The 22,438-nt window shown below is 49.1% G+C and overlaps 1 protein-coding gene across 2 annotated transcripts in view; it reads left to right on the top strand.

The window, feature by feature from the left end:
* Nucleotides 1-14,857, top strand: part of ARID3A (AT-rich interaction domain 3A) — an 86,949-nt gene extending 72,092 nt beyond the window's left edge. For both annotated transcript variants that reach the window (XM_029613446.1, XM_029613447.1), the window contains exons 7-9: nt 297-560; nt 874-963; nt 14,023-14,857. In XM_029613446.1, the coding sequence (XP_029469306.1) occupies nt 297-560; nt 874-963; nt 14,023-14,177 (509 nt within the window). In that variant the 3' untranslated portion in view covers nt 14,178-14,857. The remainder of the gene's footprint in view (nt 1-296; nt 561-873; nt 964-14,022) is intronic.
* Nucleotides 14,858-22,438: the final 7,581 nt, after the last annotated feature.

The following is a 22,438-nucleotide window of genomic DNA, read 5'->3' as shown; positions in this document are numbered from 1 at the left end:
TACCTGCCGGGGCACAGGAGAGGCACAGAGTGCCCAGTTGCTGGAGGAAGTTCAGAAAAATCCAGAGTAAAGTGCTGTTCATTTGTAGGGTGGGGATTCCTTTTTGTGTCTTCCGAAGTGTTGGACAGTGCTTGGTGGATGTAATTTTATCTTTCTGCTCGGTAACATTTTCCTCGCAGTGTTTTGTGCTCGCTGTGACTTGTGCAGAAAAGGGCCACGTAAAACCAAACTTGACCACTGGTGCCGTGCCCTGCAGACGGCTTAGTAATCCTTGTGCGCTTGTGTGCCTTTTCCAGAGGAGGACTCTCCTGCCCCGATACCCGTGCCCTCCCGCATCCCCGTGTCTTTGGCAGCCGTGCAGGCAGCGGCTCAGGCCGCCGCCCTGGAGCAGCTGCGAGAGACGTTGGAGTCCGGGGAGCCGCCGGAAAAGAAGATGACGCTGGTGGTGGACGAGCAGCAGCAGCGCCTGATGCAGCGAGCCTTTCAGCAGAACCTGCTGGCCATGACTGCCCAGGTGCCCATGAACATCAAGATCAGCAGCCAGGGCACGAGGCTTCCAGGTCAGCCAGCAAAGCCTTCCTTCCTCCCTGATTTCTCAGGGTGCAGCCCCAGCCTCGGATACAAGGCTTCGCCTCTTTGGCAGTGCCGTGCATTGCCACGGAGGGGGGGGGGGGGGGGGCACTGCTCAGATTCCCAGCTCCCGCTGGCTGGGGCTGAGACCGGGTGGGAGGTGTGCGCTCGTGACAGGTGCTGGTGGGATGTTGCAGACTTTCTGGGTGTTTGTTTTGTTTTGTTTTTTTTGTGTGATTGGGGTCGGGATGGTGAAGGTATTACTTTGACCTTTAGAAGCTGAGTGTGTTTCTTCTCCGGCAGATAACCGTCAGGACTCTGCGGTAAATCTCGCCTCCAATGGCACAAACAGTATTAGCATGTCAGTGGAGATTAACGGCATCGTCTATACAGGTAAGGGTGGCTGCTGGCGATGAGCGAGCCCCTTCTGGAGGGCATCTTCAGTTCCCTGTTCAGCCACTTTGCTGGGCTGGTCCCACACTTGGCTTGCAGGCAGCGGCTTGGAGGCTCCTGGGAAGCCTTGTTGAGTCTCCTGTACTGCTGATACTCCCCCCCCCCTCCCCTTCCCCTCCCCCCAGGGTGAGCATAGATTACTCTGTTACACTGTCAAAATTTTACGTGGGTTCTTATTTTGAAAGTCTTTAAGGGTGCAGCTGTCACACGAGCCATTGGGATATAAGATTGTGCGTACTTCTTACCTGTGGCCTCTGTATCGATTCTCCAAGCAAAAATGTGCACGGGCTTTCACCGTGAAACTTGCCGTGGGTACAAAATCTGCATGGTCATTGCAGATAGTTCCCTGTACGTACCCGGATCAGTCCAGACTCCTGGGTTTATTCATCCGTGCCAGCAGATGGAGACAGAGAAAGTAAAACTGACACTGCTTTATGTACACTGATGCCACCTGCAGTTCCTCAGTATTTCTCTGTCTCCAGCAGATGGTGGCTGATGCATAAACCTGCAGTTTGGTCCAGTATTTTTTTTTTGGTTACTCTGAGCCTTCCTCCCAGGGGTAGAGGTTCCTCGTAAGGAATCCCTACCCTGCTTGGTCGAGGCGGACGGGCTGGGACCCTTTTGTACGCCCGGTCCGAGGTTTGCCGTGGGGTGTACATCTAGTGGTCCAGAACCCTCCCCTTCTCGAGGTCACTTAGGTGGCTAGATTTGTTTTATTGGCTTACTTTTCCTCACTTTTCTCTCCTTTTATTAACTTGCTGAATTGAGCTGGACAGCTCTCTTCAGTATTAGGAGCAGGAAGCAGGTGTGAGGTTTTGTTTTCAGTGTATTTAAGTTTGTTTAAAAAAAAAAAAAAAAAAAGAATTCTCAGTCTACAGAGAGGCAGTTAGGAGTAGCGAGGAGGATAACTCTCTACTCCCCCCCCCTCCCCCGCCCCCATGGTTTTTTTGGGGCTCTTTTCAGCGGGCAATCTCAGTTTTTATGCTTTTTCTTGCAGGTTTTTTTCTCCTGCTCAGACTCTATGGTAAGGGGGATGGCCTGCTGTGCGTATGGAGCGGCTCCCGTGCAGCTGAATTGTCGCAGTTTGTGTTTGGCCTGCGCCTTGGGTGAAGAGAGACCCTCTAATCTCCCTCCACCTGCTAAACAAAGAAAAATTGCATCTGCACTGCCTCAGCCTCCCGATACTATAACCATGGGAACGGTGGCCCTCTTGGATCCCCCAGTGGTTGGGCCTGCTCTTTCAAGGACTGCTGGGGATCTCCTTCCTGCACTTTCCCCAGTTTTCCTGGGTCCTGTTGGGGGACAGGGGGACCATGAAGGCTATCTGGGGCAAAGTCTCATACCTGTGGGTGAAGACAGCTTGAGACCCTAATCGCTCCCCACCGCCCAGCTCATTTCTCACCCGAGTTCGTTCTTTTGATGCATAGAGCCTTTTTGGCCCAGCAGGAGGGATTTGAGTCCCACCAGGGCAGACAAGAACCTCCCCACGTTGTTTCTTGAGTCAAGATCGGGACCACTCGGTCCGGGGCCTTTGCAGCACACATCGACTGCCAGGAGGCTGCGTTTGCCTAGTCTGGTGCCACAGGCGGAGGCCTGCCACCCGGGGGCAGCGCTCTCGGAGGGCCGGGTGGCGGATTTGGATGCAGTGGATATGCAGGGGGATGATGTCGACCCGGGGCATGCGGCTGAGGGGGATGACCCCAAGATTCTCAGGTTGTTCTGCAGGGAGGAACTGGCCCCACTCATTCCCCAAGTTTTGGAGGAGCTGGGGCTCCAGCCTCCGCTTGACGACCCTCGCAAGGACGGAGCGGATCCAGTCTTGGAGGGCATAGGGAGCCCTCCTTCCAGGTTTCCATATTATGAGTCTATTAAAAAGATAGTGGACCAGAAGTGGGGTAACCCGGACATGGGATTGCGAGTCAGCTAGACTATGGCCAAGCTTTATACCTTGCCGGAGCAAGTCCTGGAGCTTTTTGTGCTCACTAAGGTGGACACCGCGGTCTCGGCCATCACGAAGACGACCATCCCGGTTGCGGGGGCAGCGTCTCTAAAAGATGTTCAGGACCCCAAGCTGGCGGTCCATCTCAAATGGATTTTCGAGACATCGGCTTTGAGTCTCCGAGTGGCTATTTGTTCCAGCTTCATGCCGAGGGCATGCTTGCATTGGGTGCAGCGTTCCCAGGAGAGCCAGGAGTTCGGTGATATACAAGGTTCTCAGGTGGACAGATTGGAAGCTGCAATAGCTTTTGTGGCAGTTGCATTGTACAATGTGGTTTGGATGTCTTCCCGCATTATGGGTGTTGCAGTTTCTGCAAGGTGACTTTTATGGCTCCCTAACCGGTCTAAGTCCCAGCTGGCATCTCTGCCGTTCAAAGGACGACTCTTATTTGATGAGGAGCTGGATCAGCTCGTGAAGCAATTAGGTGATACTAAGGAGCATAGATTGCTGGAGGACAAGCCTAAGGTAAGACAGAATTTTCCTCCACGTCCGCACATTCGGGACAGTCGAAGGTGTCTGCAACCACGGGGTACTTCAGTGAGACATAGGCCTTTTTTGACTCGTGGTCAGTCTTGAGGGCAGTCCTTTCGAGGAGGACGTTGGCCCTTCAGAACCTCCATCACTGGAGGATCCTCAGGTTCCAAATTGGCACAATGAAGTGAGACCGGCCCAGTCCGCCGTTCCTTTTATAGGGGGTCGGCTGGCTGGTTTTTACGAGGAGTAGGCCAGGATCAGTGGGTCCTCAGCTTCATAAAGGACGGTTACACCTTAAAATTTGCTCGGCCTGTTCATGATCTCCCCCTGCGGCTCACTGCAGAAGCGCTAGGCGGTGCGGGAGATGTTGGTCAGGTTGCAGCGCTTGGGGGCCGTTGTTCTGGTGCCTCTGGATGAACTCTGAATGGGTTAAGAACATAAGAAATTGCCATGCTGGGTCAGACCAAGGGTCCATCAAGCCCAGCATCCTGTTTCTAACAGAGGCCAAAACAGGCCACAAGAGCCTGGCAATTACCCAAACACCAAGAAGATCCCATGCTACTGATGCAATTAATAGCAGTGGCTATTCCCTAAGTAAACTTTATTAATAGCAGTTAATGGACTTCTCTTCCAAGAACTTATCCAAACCTTTTTTTAACCCAGCTACACTAACTGCACTAACCACATCCTCTGGCAACAAATTCCAGAGCTTTATTGTGCGTTGAGTGAAAAAGAATTTTCTCCGATTAGTAAATGATTTTTCATTTACTTTGTTGTTCCGAAGAAGGAGGGATCCTTTCGCCCATTCTCAATTTGAAACGCATGAATGCGGTGTTGACAGTCCCTCGATTTCGCATGGAAACGTTGGTCGGTGATAGCAGCCATACGCACCCAGGAGTTCCTGGCGCCACTGGATTTGACAGAAGCATGTCTTCACATTCCAATTCGGCAAGATCATCAACGCTATTTGAGGTTCATGGTCTTAGGACACCACTTCCAGTTTCAGGCACTTACATTCGGTCTGGCCACAGCACCCCGTACCTTCACCAAAGTCATGGTAGTCGTAGCAGCGATGTTGTGGAATCAGGGAGTCCTCATTCAACCTTATCTTGACGATTGGCTCATTCAGACAAAGTCGGAGAACAGTTGTCGTTCCACCGTACAGGTGGTACTTCGGACTCTGCAGTCGCTAGGCTGGGTGGTGAACTTGGCCAAGAGCCACTTAACCCCCTCTCATACCCTGGAGTATCTGGGGGCGCATTTTGACACAAGCCAAGGTAAGGTCTTTCTGACACAGGAGAGTATGTACAAGTTACAGGCTCAGGTTCAAAGATTATGATAGTTGCGTGTTCCCAAAGCTTGGGATTTGTTGCATGTCCTCTGTTCGATGACTTCCACTCTAGATCTGGTGCTGTGGGCCTTTGCTCATATGTGTCCACTTCAGAGAGCTCTTCTCACTCAGTGGAGTTCGTTGTCTGAGGAGTTTCACCAGCTTGTCCTTCTGTCTCCTTCAGCCAAGGGAAGTATGTCTTGGTGGCTGCAGACATCCAACCTCATGCGAGGGGACTTCCAGTGCAACCCGGATTGGGTGATCCTGACTACAGATGCCAGTTTCTCTGGATGGGGAGCAGTATGCCAGAGACAAGCGGCCCAGAGCACCTGGTTGGCGGAGGAGGCTTCTTGATCCATCAATCACTTGGAAGCCAGGGCGGTGTGGTTAGCGTTACTTGCTTTTCAGCCTTTGGTTCAAGGGCGTTCGGTGCGAGTTCTTTCAGACAGTGCGACAGCAGTAGCTTACATCAGCAGGTGGGGGGGGGACCAAGAGCCATTCAGTAGCTCTGGAGGTTCAAGAGCTGATCCTTTGGGCGGAACAGCACCTGGTTCAAATAACGACATCGCATATCACTGGAATTGAAAATGTCCAAGTGGATTTTCTCAGTCTCACTCTTCTCGATCCTGGAGAATGGGAGCTGTTGGACAGGGCGATATGGCTCATTTGCAAGAAATGGGGCCGCCTTCATGTCGATCTGATGATGACGCTCCACAATGCGAAGTCTCCTCGTTTTTTCAGCAGATGAAGGGAGTACGGAGTAGAGGGCATAGATGCTCTGGGGTTACCTTGGCTGCGGGGTTTTCTTCTATATGCCCCCGCCCCCTGCCGGCCACTGGTGGAAAAGGTCTTGTGGAGAATAGAGAGAAATCCGAGGGAGGTGGTGCTGGTGGCCCCGGAGTGGCCTCACTGGCCATGGTTCGCGGATCTGGTAAACCTCGCAGTAGAGGGTTTGTTGCGGCTCAGTCACCTTCCTTGCCTTCTACAGCAGGGCCCTGTATTTTCCGACCAGGCAGATTGCTTTTGTCTAGCCCACATCTGGAAAGTCTCAGAGTCCTGGTGTGTGGCTAACGGAGTGCAGGCATTATGGGCTTCTCTGTCCCACGTCTTGTCTTTCCTTCAGGAAGGGTTAGTCAAGGGCCTCACTTTCAACTCGCTTAGAGTCCAAGTAGCGGCTTTGGCTTGTTTTAAAGGAAAGGTAGATGGCTATCGCTTGTCTTCTCATCCTGACTTGCTCAGATTTATTCAAGGAGTCAAAAATTTGTGCCCTCCTGTGAGGAACGTTTATCCTCCTTGGAACCTCAGTCTGGTTCTTCGGAGTTTGTGTGAGGCTCTGTAGAGCTACCTTTAAAGAATTGACTCTAAAGGTTGTTTTCTTGGTAGCAATTTGCTCTGCGAGGAGAATTTTGGATTTGCAAGCTCTGTCGTGTCGAGATCCATTCCTTCACATATCGGACGTAGGTGTGTCTTTGCGGACGGTGCCATCCTTTCTCCCGAAAGTGGTATCAGCCTTCCATGTTAATCAGTCAGTGGAGTTACCAGCTTTTCCGAATTTGAGAACTTCTGAAGCTAATGCTCGAGAGCTTAGGCTGCTGGACGTCCATAGGGCGTTGCTCCGCTATCTTGAAGTCACTAATGATTTTAGACGATCTAATCATCTTTGTTTTGTGGAATGGTCCAAAGAAGGGTTCTCAGGCCTCTAAGACTACCATTGCGAGATGGCTTAAGGAGGCTATTGGATCCGTTTACATCCTTAAAGGTAAGTCAGTTCTGGAAGGCTTGAGGGCCCATTCCACTCTATTTCAGGTGACCTCTTGGGCAGAAGCTGAGTTGGTTTCACCACAGGAAATTTGTAGAGCGGCGACTTTGAAGTCTCTGCATACTTTTGCGAGGCATTATCGGTTGGATGTAGGGGTTCGGGAGTCTCTGTCTTTTGGCAAGGGTGTTTTGCGAGTGGGACTCTCCAGGTTCCACCCTGTTTAAGGGGCTTTGGTACATCCCAGGAGTCTGGACTGATCCGGGTACATACAGGGAAAGGAAAATGTTGGTTCTTACCTGCTAATTTTCGTTCCTGTAGAACCACGGATCACTCCAGAACCCGCCCAATTTAGGAGGGTGGAGAGTCGTCCGCTCAACTGTTGTATATTTCAGATAAACTAATAAAATTTCTGTTATCTTCTAATGCTTTTGTGGTTTGTTGCATTTAGCTGGGGTACAATCAATAGTGAGGAACTGCAGGTGGCATCAGTGTATATAAAGCAGTGTCAGTTTTACTTTCTCTGTTTCCATCTGCTGGCACGGATGAATAAACCCAGGAGTCTGGACTGATCCATGGTACTACAGGAATGAAAATTAGCAGGTAAGAACCAAATTTTCCTATTTTTGCTAGAAAAGTACACTCAAAGATTTGGAAATACAATCTGTGCATATATTCCCGCCCCCTCCCCCAACCTACACCTACCCGCAACACCACCTCTGAGTGAAGCTAAAAGTCGGGGTGTTGTAGAACAGGGTGCTCAAACTGGTCCTTGAAGCACCCCTGCCCCCATCCAGTTGAATTTTTAGGATCTCTAATGAATATGCATGAAATGTATTTGTATGCATTACTTCCTATGAATGCAAACATTTCTCATGTATACTTATGAAGGATACCCTGAAAACCTGGCTGGGAGTGGGGTAAGAAGACAAAGACCAGGTTGCATACCTCTGTTTTTGAAGAACATGCGAACTTATAGCTGCATCGAGCTCAATTTTTAGACACTAATCAATGTGGGTAGACCTCTTTGAACTTTGTTTTCTTAACGTTCAGACAGGTGAATCCAAAACCAGTGGATTATGCCCTTTACTAGCAGATGGCGACTGAGCAAAGGTGACATCACAGTATATTTACCCCTGCAGTGACATCAGCCTGCCAGAATTCTCTGTCTCCAGCAGATGGGAGACGTGCATCTTCCTACAGGGAAGTTTTAGAAGGAGAAAGAAGGGAATTTATTCACTCGCTCTCTTGCGGTGATACCATATGGTCCCTCCCTCAATTGAAAATTCCTGAGGTGATTTCCTTGGTCCCTCAGATGAGTGAGTGCTTGTTTGTTAACGGGCATGGACTTAGCTGTTAAAAAAAAACCCAAAACAGCTGAAAGGCAAATAGGTGCAGGAAGCCGAGCGTGGCAGTGAAGGTTTATGCCTTCTCCCCCCACAGTCGGAAACTGACCTTGTACTCAGCCGGGACAGGCTGAGCTCAGGTAAAGGGTAATTAAAAAAAAAAATAATAATAATAGTAAAGAGAAGGGGAATTGAGTAGGAATTCCTCTCTCTCTCTCGTTCTCCATGCTCAGTGTGCCATTCGATGGTTGGTCTTGCCTCCGGTGGAGTTCAAGGGACAAGGCAGCCTGGCAGGTTGAGCAGCCTTTGTGGCTAGGCCCTGTTCTAAGGCTTGTCTGGTTTGCTGGGTGGTAGGCCGCAGCAGCGTTTGGGGTTTTTTTTTGCGCCTTCTTCAGTTTCTGTCAGGTCGTGTTGTGTGGCCCGTTGTACACTTGGTTGTGTGCCTAGTTAGGCACTAATTGGGCGCATAGGAATACCCATCAGGGTGCCTACTTGTGTGCATATATGCGCACATGCGCTTTTTTTGCGCGCATTATCCGAGTGTCCTGGCGGAGCTCAGTTTGAGCACTTATTAGGCGCACAACACTGTGCCTATATATTTTGGGTGCTCTGTTGTCAGATGCCTATTAGGGCATATTGACAGGCTGATGGCGCCCATAGCATAGAAGCCTAAGTGCCTTGCCCTGTGTGTTGCTTATCATATTCGAGCATCTCAGCCTGGCGTTCCCTCTAACTTGTGTCAGCGCTGTTTGGAGGCTCAGGGAGAATTATCTCCATCTGATTTTACTAAACCCGGTTCTTCTCAGCCTGGTGCAGGAATGGAAAAAGCTGCCAGAAGGGTCGCCTGATTTTGGAGCTCCCTTAACTGGTTCGTCAGTCGGGGAAGGTAGTTCATTAGGCACAGGACAACTGCCCCCTGGTTTTGACATGGATCCTTCTGCTTTTTCTTGGCTAAAATTTTTTCAAGGACTACAGTCCTTCCTCTAGGCACAGTTCTCGGCCCTGGCCAATCTTAACAAGTCAGCATTGCATGTGGCGAATTCCTGCACACCTGGTCCTACAGGTAAGCGTTGGGATACATTTTGGAGCCGATCTTCCTGATAGGGACTGTTTAAAACAATTTGGTGTGGAATGCCCGCATTCTCCACCAAATTGTTTTAAACAGGACCCAGATGGCACGGATGATAAAACCGATCCTTACTCCCTGGATGATGGAGAAATTCCACCGGGATTGGAGTCGTATAGAACTATGTTGCGTTTCTTTCATAGAGATGAGTTACAGGCTTTGATTTTCCAGACAGTGAAGATGCTGGAGGTACCGGGGGCTGAATCCATGTCTGAGCCAAAGAAAGATCCCATTTTGATTTCCTTGCGTAAAGCCTCGTGTTTCTTCCCTATTATGGATGCTAATCAAGAATTAATTGATCTTGAATGGAGTGCCCTGGAAGCTAATCTTACCTCCTGGATCCAGCTGCAAGAGAGCAATTACATTTTCCAAAGGTGGATGCGCTTGTGTGTGCCGTAACCAAGCGGACGACTATTCCCGTAGAAGGGGGTGCGGCCTTGAAGGATGCATAGGATAGGAGTATTGAGGCTATCCTTAAGCAGGCCTTTGAAGCAATGGCAATGACTTTGCGGATAGCTTCCTGTTGTTCCCTGGTGGCTCGCTCTTGTTGATGAATCTGGTGTGACTTCCAGGGCAGTGATGGAACCAGCAGCTGCCTTTTTGGCAGATGCGGGCTGCGATTTGGTCTGCACTTCAGCTAGATGGGTGGCTTTGGTAATAGTGGCTAGGCGTCAGCTATGGCCGAGAAATTGGTTGGCTGATATGACCTCAAAGTCTAACCTTACGAAGTTGCCCTTTAAAGGCTCGCTGTTGTTTGGAGCAAGTTGGAGAAAATGGCCAATAAGTGGGGTGAGTCCCCAGTTCCTCGATTACCAGAGGATAAGAAACAGACGCTGCAATCCTTTGGCACGAGAGGTTGTACTAGGGGGGGTTCAGACATTTTCGACCCTACAGAGGGGAACGGCTTTTCAGAGGACTCGACCTCTTGATAGATCTTAGTCCTTTTGACCCAGGCAGCCCAGATGGAGCACAGACTCAGAGAGTGGAGCACCCTGATCCTCCCAATGAAGGTGTGCCGACCCACCTCCTGAATCAGGAGATAGGTTGCCTCTCTCTTTTATCGGAGGTGGGGCGAGATCACGACAGACCAGTGGGTGCTGAAGGTGATAAGGGATGGCTCTGCACTGGAGTTTCACAGTGTTCTCGGGACGTGTTCATGGTGTCTCCCTGCAACTCTCTGCAGAAGAGACAGGCAGACAGTGGAGGTTTCATTAACAAGATTCCTCAGCCTGCGGGCTGTGGTTTCAGTGCCCATATCTCAAGTAAATATGGGCCACTATTCCATTTATTTCGTGGTGCCCAAGAAGGAGGGTTCCTTTCGTCCCATCCCGGATCTCAAAGGAGTCAACCGTCCTTTGCGTGTGACTCATTTTCGCATGGAAACATTGCGCTCCGTGATAATGGCAGTACAGTTGGGAGTTCCTGATGTCTCTGGCTTTGTCTGAGGCGTACCTGCATGTTCCCATCCGACTAGAGCATCAATGATTTCTGTGTTTCACGGTTTTGGGGCATCATTATCCGTTTTTGACCGCTACCTTTTGGTTTGGCCACTGCGCCCAGAGCTTTTTTCAAGGTTGTGGTGGTGGTGGTGGCAGTGGAGTTGAGAGAGGATGGGATTTTGGTGCACCCATACTTGAACGACTGGCTGATTTGGACCAAGAGTCTGGAAGAGAGCCCCGGATCTCATGCAAGGTGACTTCCTTGGTGCAGGAGCTAGGTCGGGTGGTGAACCTGGCCAAGAGCAATCTTCAGCCATCACAGTCACTAGAGTATCGCTGTGTTCGGTTCCACATGAAACAGGGCAGGTGTTTCATGCTGGAGGACTGTATTCAGAAGCTGATGGTGCAGGTGCGACTAATGACTACACAATATGCCCGACAGTCTGGTCCTATCTTCAGGTGCTTGGCTTGATGGTGGTGACCCTGGAGGTAATGCCATGGTCAGGGGTGCATATACGTCCTTTTCAGTGCATTCTGCTGTCTCGTTGGAGCCCACAGTCTCAAGAATATTGGATTCAGCTTCATCTGCTGATAGAGGTCTGCACTCAGCTGCAGTGGTGGCTACAAGCAGATCCTCTAAGAAAAGGGGTTTCCCTAAGATCACCGGACTGGCTAGTACTCACGACAGATGTGAGCCTCCAGGGTTGGGGATCTCGCTGTCAGGAGCTGACAGTTCAAGGGTTCTGGTGTGCAGAAGTCTCACTGGAAGTCCATGCAGTCCAGTTGGCATGCTTGCTGTTTGGTGATAGATTGCAGGGTCATGCAGTGCGGATAATGTCGGACAATGCACCGACAGTGGCTTACATCAATCAGCAGGGAGGAACCAAGATCCAGCAAGTATCGCAGGAAATAGCCCAACTTATGGAATGGGCGGAACTGCATCTTCAGGAGATCTCAACCTCGCACATTGCAGGAAAAGACAGTGGAAGCTGACTTTCTCAGCAGACAGTCTGGATGCAGGAGAATGGGAACTTCAAACGAGGTGTTTCAGCTAATAGTGGATCTCTGGGGCCTTCCATTTATAGACCTGCTGGTGACTGACTGTTCGCAGTGCAAAAGTCCCTTGCTTCTTCAGTCGCAGGAGATACAGTCTTTTGGCATCGATGCCCTTGTACTGGAGTGGCAGGAGGACAAATATCTTTATGCCTTTCCCCCATGGCCCAAGTTGGACAGAATCTTTCAGAAAACCGAGAGTCACAGGGGGGATGGTGATTCTGGTGGCACCAGATTGGCCCAGAAGATCATGGTATACAGATTTGCAAAGGCTCCTGGTGGCATCTCCCCTTCGGTTTCCGGTGCACAGGGATCTGCTTCGGCAGGGGCCTGTTTTTCACAAAGAGCTGACTCGATTTTGTTATGGCCTTAGAGAGGGTTCTGTTGCTGAAGCCTGGATATTCTATTGTGGTGATTGCCACCTTGCTACGAGCGAGAAAGTTCTCCATTTCCTTAGCCTCTGTGCAGGTTTGGTGAGTTTTTGAGGCTTGATGTGAAGATCGAGAGGTTCTTCCTCGTTCGGTTAAGATCCCACTCATTTTGGAATTTTTGCAGAGTGGATGAGTACAGGGTTGGCCCTTAATTCCTTAAAGGTTTAGGTGCTTGCTTTTGCCTGTTTCAGAGGTCAGGTGAATTGTGGGCCCTTGTCGGCTGAACCAGATGTGGCCCGTTTCTTGAAAGGAGTGAAGCATCTTTGTCCTCCCTTGCGGTTACCGGTGCCCTTGTGGAGTCTTAATCTAGTTTTGGATTTTTTAGTGGGGCCTACTTTTCAACCAGCGCATAACCTTTCCTTGAGGTTACTGACCTTAAATGGTGTTTCTTGTGGCAATTTGTTCTGCGCGTCGAGAATCTGATCTGCAGGCCTTGTCTTGCCGGGTGCTGTTTCTATGAGTGGCTCCGGGGCGACACAGCTACAATACTGTTCCTTCCTTTTTGCCAAAAGTGGTCTCAGATTTTCACTTGATTCAGTCTGTTTCCCTGCCGTCTCTGGACAGGGCAAGAGAGGCAGAGGAATATCACTTGCTAAGGCCCTTGGATGTCAAGAGGCATATCTTGAGGTATTTAGAGGTTTCTGAGCCTCTCAGACCGGCAGTTTATTCTCCATGGTGGGAGTAAACAGGGTGCGCCAGCTTCGCGGGCTACAATAGCCCACTGGATTATGGAGGTAGTCACGGCCTCATATGTGGATGCTGAGCGGCCGTTACCTAGTCAGGTTAGCGCTCATTCTACTAGGGCTCAGGCAGTGTCTTGGCAGAGGTTAGATTCTCCCGTCGATAGTTGCCGAGCTGTGACATTGTCCTCCTTACATACGTTTTTCCAGGCATTATCGCACGTGCGATTTTTGACTGAACCACGGGCAGTCTTCCGCCCCTTTCGGGAGTAGCTTTGGTACATCCCACTGGTTCTGGATTCACCTGTCTGAACACTAAGAAAGGAGAAATTACTACTCGCATGATGATTTCCTTTTCCTTAGTACAGACAGGTGAATCCACCTTCCTGCCCTTGGCTGCCGAACTGTTGTGCTATGGTCTTCCTGCGTGGCTGTGTGTTCCAGGGAGTACTGGTAAGTGTCAATCTGGTCCCTAGACTAGTGTTATTACACTCTTTGTCTGAGCTCAGTGTTTTCCTGTTGGCTGAGTGCTGGAATGGTTACCTGTTAATGATCAAGTTTTGCTAGTCTGTCCACAGCTGGCTTTTGCAGAGAATACTGGCGGGCTGATGTCACCGCAGGGATAGATGTACTGTGATGTCAGTTTTGCTCTGTCTCCATCTGCTGGTAGAGGTGCATAACCCACTGGTTTTGGATTCACTTGTCTGTACTAAAGAAAAGGAAATTATCAGGTAAGTAGTAATTTTCTTCTTTCTCACTGGTTCATTTAGAAGGTTTGCCTGACAGTCCCATGCTGTTCCAGTAGTATTTGACTAGGACAGGGCATGCGAATGATTTAAAACGGAAAGACTTGTTAACATCGCTGCCAAGGATCCTATTTGACGTAGTCCCGTGATTTGATCAGCGCGCTGCACTGAAGTGCCAGGGGAGCTGTACTGCCTGAGGGCGGAGGAGGGGGGATAGTGCGGTGCCCGAAATGGGTCTGGTGAAGGGTGTGCAGCAGCGGAAGAGGGGACAGGAATGGGAGCTCTGCCAGAACCAGATAACTGGTTCTGATTCAAATCTAGGAAATCGGAGCTTTCGTGGTGGTCAACACCTGTCTGCCTGTTGCATCCCCTCCCTGAGGCAGGGCAGTGCCTGCCGCTGCTCTGCCCAGTTAACACAGATCTGGAGGCCAAGAAGTGACTCGCTGCTGTGAGCTGGGTGGTGTAGCGAGAGTGCTGATACCTTTGTGTCCAGGATTTTGCTAGAGGAAGGCAAGTTCTCCATGTCCCACCCGTTCCCCCCTCCCCTCCCCCACCCCTTCCCACCTCCTGTAGACCAAGTTCTGAATATTGTTTGCATGGTTTACTCTTCCTTTCAAAGGTGTGCTGTTTGCTCAAACACCCAGCTCGTCTGCGTCTGTGTCCGCCACCTCCAGTTACACGAAGGGAAACAGTAACGGCCGCAGCGGCAGCGGCAGCAGCAGCAGCCTGGTTCCTGCGCCCCTGTCCATACCTGCAGTTTCTACCTCGCCTTAACCAGCAACAGCGCTGCTTCCTCTCGCCAAACACACACACACACACGCGTGTACTGCAGCCGATGCCAAAAACAACCCAAAACTTGAATTTCACGTTCTCAGGTTTGTGACACCCCCCCCCCCCCAGGGTAAGGGGCTAAATAATGGCTTTAAAGGGGGTGTTTCACTATGTGAGGGACAATCGCTGAACTTGGATGACTTCAGCTTTTAGCATTTAAACCTGTGGGGGAGGAGGAGGTGTTAATTGTAAATTTAAAACAATTTTACCTCACTTTTCATACTTGCACTGTTTTCTAAATACCTCTGTATATACAAACATTACACCAGGCCTTTATAACAATCTTCCTGATCGCTAAAGGGAAACACACACACACACACACACACACATGTAAAGGTTGGGGGATGGTTTTAGTGGTTGTGTTGTTGGGGGGGGGGGGGTTTGTTTGTTTTTTAAAAAAGAGAACTTTTAATAATGACACTCAGAAAAAAAAAACTATATCAAATTTTAAAAGGGTTTTTTTTTTTTTTTTTGTAAATATCTATTTTATTCTCAGAGACAAAAAAGAAACCTGGCGTTAGAGAGAAACACTGTGTACTTTACCTTTTTGTCTGGCGCTTTTAGGGAAGCAGGACTTGTCTGTGCTGAGTACCCGCTGGGTGACACTGAATACTTGGGTGTTATTGCTGGGTGTGAATGGGGGGGGGGGGGGGAGTGAGGTTGCTGGGGATTTCCCTTGGTCTGGTCTGGTGGGGGAGGGAGGCCTCCCTCGTAGGGCTGGCAGTACTCTGGGTTTCCCAGCTCCAGCTCTGGAATCGGAGCCAGCATTGCCAAGGCCCCTTCCTAGCTCTGGTCCTGAGTATTTCCCTCACTGCTTTTTTTTTGCCCTGCGGAGAGCAACAGGGCTCTCCCCTGTGCTTGTTGATTGTGCCTTGTCTAACATATTTCTGCTGTTGTAATGTGTGGCTGCCAGGCACTTCCTTTTTATACATTACAAATATGGGGCAACGAAGAGGAGCCCGAAATGAGAGCTGAGAAGCAGAAGTTTCGTGTGTGTTGTGGAATTTGACGTCCCATCTCCTTGTGTGGACGCGGTGTGTGTCTGTCTGTCTGTCTGTCTGAGAGCTGTCTTACGGACCATAGGGGCTTTTCTGCTCTCTGGCTTGTCTCTTTCAGGTGTGAGATGATGTGGCCATGTTTACATATCAATATTTGTCTGACTCGGGACACGGAAATCTCCCTGTGGTTTTCTCTCTCTAGATTCTCCTCCGCCTCACTAGAGTAGATTAAGACATGAGGTTTTATGTTTTAAACAGGGGGGGCTTCAGAATGGGACCTCATGTTTGTCTGGTACCACATGTTTGTAAGTGCAGCTGTGGCACAGTAGCAGGGAAAGAGGTGAGCACGACACTTTTTTGCAGATAAACAGTAGCACAGATTTGAGCAAAGAGTATATTATATATATATATTTTTTTTTTTCCTGAATGCTTTTTTTAATTTTTTGTAGGTTGTGTGCCTGTATGTATGTATCTGTGTGCGTGTATATGTATCCACTTAATTTAGTACCTGCTTTGACTCTAGGTTCTGAAGGTTGTCGTTTTTTGCTCCTGCGGGGGCTGAGAACCCAATGCATGCGTGCTGCTGTATTCCGAGTCGGCCTGTGACCATGTGCTCTGTTAATAACATTGCTTTATCAACCCAGCACCATCCTTAAAGAGTCTTGCGCGCGCTCCCGGGCACTGCCGCCGGGTGGGGGTAGGAGGAGGGCCTGCAGGGAAATTAGGCTACAGCCTTAGCACTCTGCAAACAAGTAGTATAATAAACCTTACAAGCATGCTCTGGATAATGGGGAACAATCTGTAAGAGTCCCTTTGGACACTGAAATGTGGCACAGATTTATGGGTGGCTGGGCTATAGCATGCTGGCTTATCGATTTTTTTTTTTCCCCCTCCCTTTTATTCAGCTCAATGATGTATTTGTATTTGACTCTCTGACCCCCCAGCTCATTGAGAGAGGGAAGAGAGGAAATTCAATAGAGGTTGAGATTGACCCCTCTGTTGGGCTCATTGATCCCTTGAATTTCTCCCCTTTTGAAAAGGGGAAGGAAGATGCAGCCAGGTTCTGCCTTCCTCATTAGCAGATAATGAATCTTTCTTCCTAGCCTCTCTGTTTCCTGGGCCCGGTGTGCAGAGCTGTTCAATTGGAATGCTGACCGGTCAGTGCAGAACGCCTGCTTTTCTCCAACGCTGTGGCACTTGGGTGCATCCCCCCAATGCGTGCATTTCCCAAAGTGCTCTCTCAGATTTTCCTCTGCCCTCTCCTTGCTCAAGGTCAGGCCGTGCCCATGCTGGAAGGAAGTGGCTGCAGCTTCCTGCATTGCTGCTCTTGGGAGGCCCTTCCCCCTCCTCCTCCTGGGATGTGAGCTTTTGCAGGAGCTGGAAGGGGTGGTTATACGATGAGATGCTGGTTTTCCCGGCACCCTCTTCAGGGCTTTTGCACATCTTTTCAGCACTGTAATTTATTTCCCTGGAGGTGAAGAATGCAGAATTTGTCTTGAAAAATGAAAGGTGAGTTTGCAGCAGCAAAGATCAATTGATTGATTTTTTTTTTCGTGATTGATCTGCATTAATGTTTTATTGAGTGGAGCTGATTTAGTGTATTGCAGTGGCCAGTTGGGGGTGTGGGGGAGGGGGAAGCTTTGGGATTCCAGCCAGTGGGAGTAAGAGAGAAATTGAAGAGGAGCGATGGTGTAGTCAGTGTACTCTGGCAGAAAGGAAACTTTAGTATATGCCGATCATGCACTGGACGAAGGAGGGGGATGCCTTCAGCTCGGTGCATGTGCCCTCGTGCTGTTTTTTCGTGTGCAATTCTGTTCAGTGAAGACGGGTTGTTCTCTGGCTTTGCCCCTAGCGGTGTTCCATCTCTGTCCACTAGAAACACATACACAGTAGCAGGGTGCTGTAAAACATCCTCCTTTTGCTGGCCTCCATGTGAAAGCTTTGCAGCTAGAGGAGTCTACATAGTCTGTCCTGCCAGCAGCCATGCATCTCCCCTTGTGTCGCTGAAGCAAGCCAGCCCCATGCCTGACTGGATTCTCATGTTCTGAGTTTCTTCTCTTAGAATCATTGTAGCTTGTGAATGCTTCTAAAAGACCAACAACCAAACTGTTGTAGTGCCACCCAGGTGTGTGTCTTCTCACTTGTAGGAAAGGGGCCTGTGAGGTCCTGAAAGTTCAGACACATCAACATCTCATTGCTGGTCCATTAAAAGGTATGAAAAACTTACAAAGACTCCAGGTTCCTCCAGGACCAATATGGCTAATAGAACTCTATTCTTCTAGTACAAAGAAAATTGAAAACTGGGGAAGAAGTAGATAGTGTGTGTGTGTGTGTGCATATCTGTAAGGTGTGTTTCTGATCTCTCTGTGCCGGAGCATGGATAGTGTCTCAGGGGCTATGATCTGTTATCCAGCTCATTGCTCGTATAGGGAGCGGGAAGCAAAGAGTCTTTTGTAGATTTCTAGTGTGGGGTGTGACGGAAAGTCTTTTTAGTAACTTATTGTGTTCAGGGAATCTGCTCAGCTTGTGCCTATAGGAGAGATGTCTTGGTTGGAGGTAGCGGTTGTAAGGGGGGAGGGGAGATGGGGAGAAGTGCAGTAGCTTAACCACGCTGTAGCATTTCCAGCATTGCCTGCATAATTATCCGCTCCCTGGATCTGGAAACCTATCGGTTTGGCGTGAAATTTAATTTCAAGGAACTATCTGCTTGTAAGCCACATAACTTTCTCTTCCTTGAGGAGCCAACCAGCCTGGACTGGGGCATTGTGTGTTGGTGTGTACAGAAGTGGGTAAAATGGGCTATCTTTTAGAAACTATGGCTATTGAGAAATTGCTACTTGCCTGATAATTTCCTTTCCTTTAGGACATGCAGATGAATCCAGAACAAGTGCGTTGTGCACCTCTACCGGCAGATGGAGACTGAGCAAACTGACGTCACGGTATATATACCCCTGCAGTGACATCAGCCTGCCTGTACTCTCTGCAAAAGTAACTGTGGACAGACTAGCAAAAAAACAAATAACCACGTCACTACTCAGGCAACAGGAAACCCTGAGCTCCAACAAGAACATAATAACACTAGTCTAGGGACTGGAGTAACACTTACCAGTAATCCCTATAACAGGTAGGCATACTGGAGGATCAATATGCAATCATTCGGCAGCCAAGGGAGGGAAGCTGGATTCATCTGACTGTCAAAAGGAAATTATCAGGTAAGTAGTAATTTTCTCATTTCTTAGCGTCCAGTCAGATGAATCAAAACAAGTGGGATGTACCCAGGCTACTCTCGAAGAGGGTTGGAGGCTGCCCCCGCGGTCCTATCAAAACTGCATGAACGAAGGCTGTGTCCTCCTGGGCCTGCACATGCAGACGATAGTGCTTGGTAAGGTGTGGAAAGAGGACCACGTCACAGCTCGGCAAATGTTGACGGGAGACAATAAATCTAACTACTGCCTTTGAGCTTTTCAGCAGCCATGTGTACGGCCGTGACTACTTCCTTAATCCACCGTCTGCTAGAGACAGAGAATACTGGCAGGCTGGCGTCACTGCAGGGCTGGGTATATATAAATATATATGTATGTATGTATATATATATACTGTGACGGCAGTTTGCTCAGCTTCCAGCTGCTGGTAGAAGTGCGCAACTCACTTCTTCTGGATTCATCTGACTGGATGCTAAGAAACGTGTAGTAATAATAAAGGAAAGGGGCTCGATGAGCTTAGTGACTACTTTCAAAACAAAAAGTGAGGTCAAGCTCCGTCCTAGGACTCCTTTTGGAAAGGAGAAGAGGAGGCGGTGGCATACTGCAGCATTGACACAGGTCCCCTTTCCCTCCTCCGGCTCCCTGTGTCTGAGTTGTACAGCAGCGCCTGCTCCCTCTGCCACCAGGAAGCGTAGGTCGAGCACTTTCCTGCTGGCTGAGGGGCTGACTTTCAGCGCTGCAGATGGAATGGAACCGGCCCTTCACTTTTAAGGCCTGGAGGTTCGCTGGAGATTTGGCTTTTTCCAAAATCTGCTTCTCAGCTGGTCTTTCGAGAGGTGTGCAGGCAGGAGTGGAGTGACTGGGCCCCACAAACCGGCCTTCCTAGGAGTTGTGTTGGAGGGTGGGGATTCGTCCTTGTCGTTCTTTGTTCCTATGCTCATATTTTTTTTATTTTTTTCCCTAAGTTGCATTGACTTGGTTGTCAGTGGGAGGGGTTCGCACTGCTGCTTTTTCGTTGGCACATACAGGCAGCGGTAGTCTCTGGGGTTTTGCAGGCAGAGAAGAAGCGATGGGACTGTTTTACAGTGCTCATATCTCAGGTAAAAAGATACAAGACTGTGTCCTACCTCTCATCCTCCAAGATGGCAACAGCGTCTGTGCTGTATTTAAAAGAATTATATCACAGTTTTTTGCAGAAATTCAGGTATTAAAACTTGTTGAAAATAAAACACTGAAAGTTTACATTTTATAACATTATTATACAGATTGTATTTAAGCCTAAAACTATTTAAGTCAATTGTAACCCTGTAAACTTGATGGAATATTAAAAAGGTAAAGTTAACACAAGTGAGACGGTGTGACGTGCACTCCATCTGCTGCTTTTCTTCTGACTCTGGTGCTCTGAAGGGAACTGGGCCATTCCCCCTCGCTGCTGATCTTCTTCCTAGGTCTCCTTTCTTTTCTTGGGGCCATTTCTTATAATTTTACAATAAAAGGTGAGTACCCCTTTCTGCTTTTGTGGCCGTCACCCTTGCTGTGTTGAGAAGGTAAAGTGACACCATCAAGCTTGCACTGAAAAAGAAACCATTTTTTTGAAAAGGATCTGTATATTGTAATGTTTTTATATCATTTTAGGGAGCTTGCAGCGGTGGGTGTTTGGAAAGGGAAAGGATGTTAGCTCCTGCCTGTACTCCTCAACTGTGGCTGATGCTTATTTACAGTTTTCGGAGGGGAGGGGGGAAGGTCAGTTCTGTTCCTGAAATTTGCATATCTTTGCTGCTGCTCCACCGAGGATGAGGGAAGCAAAATGTTTTGTGAGAGATTCAAAGCTGAAGCTTTCAGCTGCAAAATAAAGTTGCCTCTGTGTATGTGTGTTATTGGGGGGGGGGGAGTTGCTGAAGGCTCTGGTCAAAGCAGCTCGCATAGCGCATCAGCACTTATTGGGACTCTGGGACAGCCATTGCTCATCCCTAGGTGTGAACGCCTACAAAGAGACCTACGCTTTGGGCTAGGCTGCATACTTTGTTTAATAACATTTCTAAATCGCCTTCCAAAGATTAAACAAAATATCACTCGGGTGCCTTGGCCTAGCCCCAGTTAGAAAGGACGCTGGGCTCCATGGCTTGTTGGTCTTGCAGGGCGCTGCTTATATCCTTCAGTCTCTTGTTTTCCCTTCCTTTAACTCTGGCATGCAGCAGCCACGCTTGACAGGGCCAGCCTAGCTTGCTGAGGCTTTGCATAGCTTCGTGCCACGAGGGTCAAGGAGCATCGGCCATCCCCTCCTTTTAGCAGCAGTGGCAATGTCCTGCATGTTCTTCGTCACTTGGGCCCAAACAGAGTGATTTTCCACCCCCACCTCTGCAGCCAGAAGGAGCTTTCCTGAACTTCCCCCCTCCTGCCTGTTTGTTGGGTGTAGGTGAGCACAGGCAGTGGGCAATCCTCACGACGGCATGCAGATAGCGCCTGCCCTGCCTCACCCTGTGGCACAGATACTTTTGTTACTCGCAGTCCCAGTAAAGCTTGTGTATTCTGCACCCAGATCAGCAGTAGAGGGAAGATATGATTTTATAAAGCAAACAACCCTAAGATTTGTAATAGGGAGGTTTTACTGTTTATGGTCCACTTTGGAGTGGAAACTGAAGCACAGTAATCCCTACCCCCATTCCTAATGGAAGAGGAGTGTATGTGTCTGCTTTAAGGCTGCAGTGCTGAGAGGACCTACAAACCATTGCCCTGCTTTGGGCAACTTCCTGTTTACTGTGCATGGAAGTCCTCCGTGGGCCTCCTACCTCCTTTGCTGTGGGACTCTCTCCGCTACCAGCGCATCTGCATTCTTCCTCAGATAACACTGGAAGAGCAGCGCTAGAGAGCGTCCCACATGGCAGGAGAATGCGCACACACAAACTAAATCGCACTTGGCGGAGTTTTACTACTCTTGGCCATGTTTTTCAATCCGTCCAGGCCATCCTCGAGTGCTCCCGTAAAACCAAGCAAGGCCCCTGGACTGCAGGCCTTCACAGGCAGGCCTAGTCATGGTTAAATGAATTTTTGCTGGGTTCAGGCATCACTGGAGCTTACCATACATGAATCCTGTGTGGACCTGCTCGGCCTAATCACGTATTGGGCTCTTGGGTAGAATGACTTCTGTAGCAGAAACGGGGGGGGGGTTACGGACTGGCTGATTGTCGGATGGTGCTGGCCCTGCCCCCGTAAACACAAGTGAGCTTCCACCTCTGCTTTTCATTGTGCAAAACGTGAAAAGAATATAAGCAGTAAAGTGAGGAAATGAATCAATTAAAGTTTTCAGAGGGGTTGCTGACAAGCAGCCGCCAGGTGCAGGGGTAAAAATGTGTGCTAGGTTTTGCAGAGAGAACAGCAATAAGGTTACTCTCCACCTCCATCTGCTGCCCCTGCTGCGAAGTGTAGTGTGAAATGATGGAAGTGTAACCACTTCCTCCCTCCAACTGAGACAGTCCCCTGGGATTAAGGGCCTATCATTTATTGATGGCAACTCTGATTCTCTGCTGGCAGTGGGTACTGGATCCGGCCTGTTGTACGAAGGAAAAGATTTCTTATGTGCCTGCAGCAAGAAGCCAGCAGGGCAACATGAGCCCCTGTAACGTTAGTCTCTTGCTGCTGGGTGAAGGGACACGCTAGGCAGCAAGCATTATAGCATATTTATTTAATCAATTTATATACCGCCTAATCAGTATAAACATAGAAATGATGGCAGAAGAAGACTAAACGGCCCATCCAGTCTGCCCAGCAAGCTTTCACACCTTTTTTTTTTTCCTCTCACATACTTATCTGTTTCTCATGGCTCTTAGTAACCTTTTTTATTCTATTTCCCTTCCACCCCTCCCCCCCGCCATTAATGTAGAGAGCAGTGTTGGAACTGCATCTAAGTGAAATAGCTTAATTAGTTAGGGGTATTAACCACCGCAATAAGCAAGCTACACCCATGTTTATCCAGACTATGTAATTCAGTCCTTATTGGTTGTTG

This window comes from Rhinatrema bivittatum, chromosome 8 (genome assembly GCF_901001135.1).
Source record: "Rhinatrema bivittatum chromosome 8, aRhiBiv1.1, whole genome shotgun sequence".
In the NCBI taxonomy this organism is placed as follows: domain Eukaryota; kingdom Metazoa; phylum Chordata; class Amphibia; order Gymnophiona; family Rhinatrematidae; genus Rhinatrema; species Rhinatrema bivittatum.
The sequence above is the reverse complement of the archived record's forward strand: the minus strand, read 5'-3'. Positions and strand labels throughout refer to the sequence as shown.